General features: G+C 44.7%; 1 protein-coding gene across 1 annotated transcript; it reads right to left on the minus strand.

The window, feature by feature from the left end:
- Positions 1-2,246: 2,246 nt before the first annotated feature.
- On the minus strand, positions 2,247-3,138 carry LOC130883007 (heterogeneous nuclear ribonucleoprotein A1-like). The gene has a single exon (XM_057783160.1). It carries the CDS (start codon positions 3,121-3,123, stop codon positions 2,296-2,298), a length of 828 nt encoding a protein of 275 aa, XP_057639143.1. The 5' UTR covers positions 3,124-3,138; the 3' UTR covers positions 2,247-2,295.
- Positions 3,139-4,031: the final 893 nt, after the last annotated feature.

Genomic DNA, 4,031 nt, shown 5'->3' on the forward strand with positions numbered 1-4,031 from the left:
ACTGAGGACAGTTGTACAACCTTATGAATGTGTTTAATATCACTGTACTGTAGATTTAGAAATTGTTATGATCAGCATTTTATGCCATGTATTTTTCACTGCTGTTTTCTAAAGAAGGGGAAATTAGTGGCACAAACAGGCATTTATTACAGTGTCTGTGGGTCAGGAATGAGCAGAGCTGTTGTGTTTTACTCTAATTTGGTCTTGACCTATTGCACGGGTACCTATAATTTCTGTCTGCCTTTATAGGGCTCCTGGGTATTTAGTCATGGCTGCTTTGCTTTGTTTCTTACAAAGGATGTTTTATGCCTGATGAATTAGTCTTCTGCTGTTGTGGTAGAATGCCATGACCAAGGGAACCCAGAGAAGAAAGAGTTTATGTGGACTGATGATTCTAGACCATTGGAGCCCATGAGGGCACAACAGCATGGCAGCAGGTGGCAGGTAAGAATGCTGGAGAAGGAAGCTGAGATCTCAGGTCTTGAACCCCAAGCATGAAGCATACAAAGGAGGCAGGAGTGGTGGAGAGGGAGGAAACAGAGAGGCAAAAGGAAAACAAAGAAGGGAACATGGGCTGGGATGGATTAGACTTTGAAACCGCAATGCCCACCTCCCAGTGATAGATTTCTTCCAACAAGTCCACACCTCCTAAATGTCCCCCAAACAGCACCACCAACTGGGGACAAAGCATTCAAATGTAAGAGTCCATGGGGGACATTCTCATTTAAACCACCATAGCAAATGTCCCTCTTACAGAAAATTTGTATTGACTCTACCACATCTGAGTCCAGTTAAACTTACCATACTGATGGCTCTGAAAGAGTTCCGTAGCCCAGAAAAGAATTAGGTAAGGTGTGCCCAGAACATGAAACGCTGAAGAGAAAAATCAACAAAGGCATGATAACAACACACATCGTTACAGCTCTTAGAGGGAAGAGAGAGCAACATGATTTGATTTGGGACATGTGTGCTCAGGGTGTGGAGAGTGTGAGCATGAGCATGGGACTTGGGAGTCCAAGCCCTCACTTGTTTCCAGGGTTTTCTAAAAGGTTTCATGGCAAGAGTTTGTCTTAGTGGGTTTGCAGTAAAGAGACACAAACCTTGAGAGGTCACCCTGTGATTGAGAGCTGACCCCTGTGCTATCTGCTGTTCATGGAAGTACATAGGCCACAGGCAAGGCAGGGAGAGTTGCATCCAGTCGTCCCAAAGAGCTGCATGGATACAAGATAGGACACACTGAGGAGCTAGCAGCAGGTAGAGAAATGGAGACTCCTCAAATGAACCGAACGTTGATTCAAAGTTAAACATGTGTTTGAAATGAACTCTGAAGCAACAAAAGATTACTAGGATTTGCCACAAGGGTGCAAGAGAGGTACCTTAGACACCTCCTCCTTTTCTGAGGACCGGAAGATATCAAAATAGGGGGCCTGAAAAATGATCTGAAGGATGTTCACCTAAGGCCTAGCAGTTAAATTCCAGCTGACAATGGCAACGTTCTGGAATTCAGCATGGACTGTTAGCCACCTCACCAAAAGTGGCCTCTTTGTATGGGTGGGGATTCTTTTACTAGAGTTGTTCCAGTCAAAGCCTTGGCCCTGGTGGCCTCAGCATGCTCTGTTTGATCATCCACCCTCAACAGACCAAATATAGGAACACACAATTGCCAAAAGGAGAAAGAAATCTATTCAGTGTTACCACACTGGGAAAGAGGAAGAAAGAGGCCCAGTAGGCAACCAAGTCCAATATTTAGGATTTGGTAAGAGCTTTAGTTTGAAATAGAGGGCAGTTTTCCAGTCCTTCAGCAGCTGTGATCCATGCCACCCGTCACCATTATTTAAGCTCCATTCTCTCCAGCAAGGAGATGTGACAAGTGACTCTGAAACATTTTCAGGAGAAACAAGCCCCTCCCACATGTGACTGGCCCTGGGGCCCCAGTTTTGTTTTGTTTTTTTTTTAAAGAAAAAAAAGACATTTATTCAGAGTCATGATCAGACTATTACATTTAGCAATCAACAGCATGGGTGAGAAGAGGCCTACAGTAAAATCCTTTGGTGGAATGCTTTACACTTTCCACAGAACAGAAACTAAAATAACCTGTTATACAATTAGTCACAAATACAGTCCTCGAGTTTGTTTGCCCATACACATGAGTATTGTCTAAAACATGTCTTCTTTGTAGCAGCCAGGCCCTGCCACCACTGTGCTTGACTGAGTTCACAAATCTGTTGTAATCTGTAGATTCCCTGTCACTTCTCTGGCTCTCCTCTCCTGCTAAGCTTTGTTTCCTGGCTGTAATTAGAACCTCCTGCCACTGCCATCGCTGCTGCTGCTGCTGGAACCAACATAGCCACCTTGATTTCGTGGTTTAGCGAAGTACTGGCCTCCGCCACCATAAGGGCCACAGCTTCGGCCTCCAAAGATTCCTCCTTTCATTGGTCCAAAATTTGAAGACTGATTGTTGTAATTGCCAAAATCATTGTAGCTTCCACCACCTCTGAAATTGCTTCCATCATTACCAAATCCATTATAGCCATCCCCATTGCCACCATATCCACCACCACCACGGCTGCCACCGAAGCCACCACAACCACTGAAGTTTCCCCCTCGACCAAAATTGTCATTGCCACCAAAACCGCCTCCACGACCACCACCAAAGTTTCCAGAACCACTTCGACCTCTTTGGCTGGAGGAAGCACTAGCCATCTCCTGCTTGGATAGGGCTTTTCTTACTTCACAGTTGTGCCCCTTCACAGTATGGTATTTCTGAATAACAATCTTGTCCACACAGTCATGGTCATCAAAGGTGGCAAAAGCAAAACCTCTCTTTTTCCCACTGCCTCTGTCAGTCATGACTTCAATCGCTTCAATTTTCCCATACTGCTCAAAATAGTCTCTCAGGTGGTAGTCTTCAGTGTCTTCTTTAATACCACCAACAAAGATCTTTTTCACGGTTAAGTGGGCACCTGGTCTCTGAGAATCCTCTCTTGACACAGCTCTCTTAGGTTCCACAACTCTTCCATCCACCTTATGGGGTCTTGCATTCATAGCGGCATCCACTTCCACCACAGTGGCGTATGTAACAAACCCAAAGCCCCTGGATCGTTTGGTGTTTGGATCTTTCATGACCACGCAGTCTGTGAGTGTTCTCCATTGCTCAAAATGGCTCCTCAGACTCTTGTCGGTTGTTTCGAAGCTCAGCCCTCCAATGAAGAGCTTCCACAGCTGTTCCGGCTCCTTGTGAGACTCTTAGACATGACGGCAGGGAAATGAGAGCCTTCAGCGATGCTTCCTTGGGCGCAGAAAGGAGTAAGCCAACGAACGTATCCCTGAGGCCCCAGTTTTTTTCATTCGCCTTGGATGAAACTGGAAAAATTCCTTTATTTAAAAAATGTACTATTGTGTATTTGTTGGGGAAGCATATACCATGGTCTGTACGTGGAAGTCAGAGGCCAATTTTATGAAATTTGTTTTCTCTACCCACCTGTGTCTGGGTCTTGGGGGTGGGACTCAGACCACCAGGCATGTGACAAGCATCTTTACCCACTGAGACACTTCAGCAGCTGGAAATGCCAATGTTTTGAGGGGCAGGAGGAGACTTCTAATTTCACTACCCTGACAGATAAAGGAAGGGCAAAAGAGTTTTAGAGTATTTAAATTTCTGCCAGGATAGCTGTAGTTATTCAAAATATGGTGGCTATCCAGACGCTCAATTCCCTAGAGGAAAGAGCCGGATGGAAACTGTCACCTCTCATGTCCTAGCCTTAAAAGCCACATATGTCTCTGCTCTAGTACATTTTGCAGTCACAGTAGCCTGTATTCAAGGGGTAGAGACTAAAGTTCACATTCTGATGAGGGGAGCGAGAGACTCCCAGGCTCCGAGAGCTATTAAGGTTGTGGCAGTTCTTTGGGAGGTAAATTGTTTGTTTGATTGATTGATTTTGTAGAAAAATGTAATCTACCAGAAGAGCACTCACCTTATTTAATTTTATTTTATCTTTGAGAATATAATTTGATTATATTCTTCCCTTTAT

The sequence above is a fragment of the Chionomys nivalis genome, chromosome 10 (genome assembly GCF_950005125.1).
Source record: "Chionomys nivalis chromosome 10, mChiNiv1.1, whole genome shotgun sequence".
In the NCBI taxonomy this organism is placed as follows: domain Eukaryota; kingdom Metazoa; phylum Chordata; class Mammalia; order Rodentia; family Cricetidae; genus Chionomys; species Chionomys nivalis.

Excerpts from the sequence above, each read along its gene's own strand:
- LOC130883007 (XM_057783160.1), bottom strand. The coding sequence starts at position 3,123 with ATGAAAGATCCAAACACCAAACGATCCAGGGGCTTTGGGTTTGTTACA.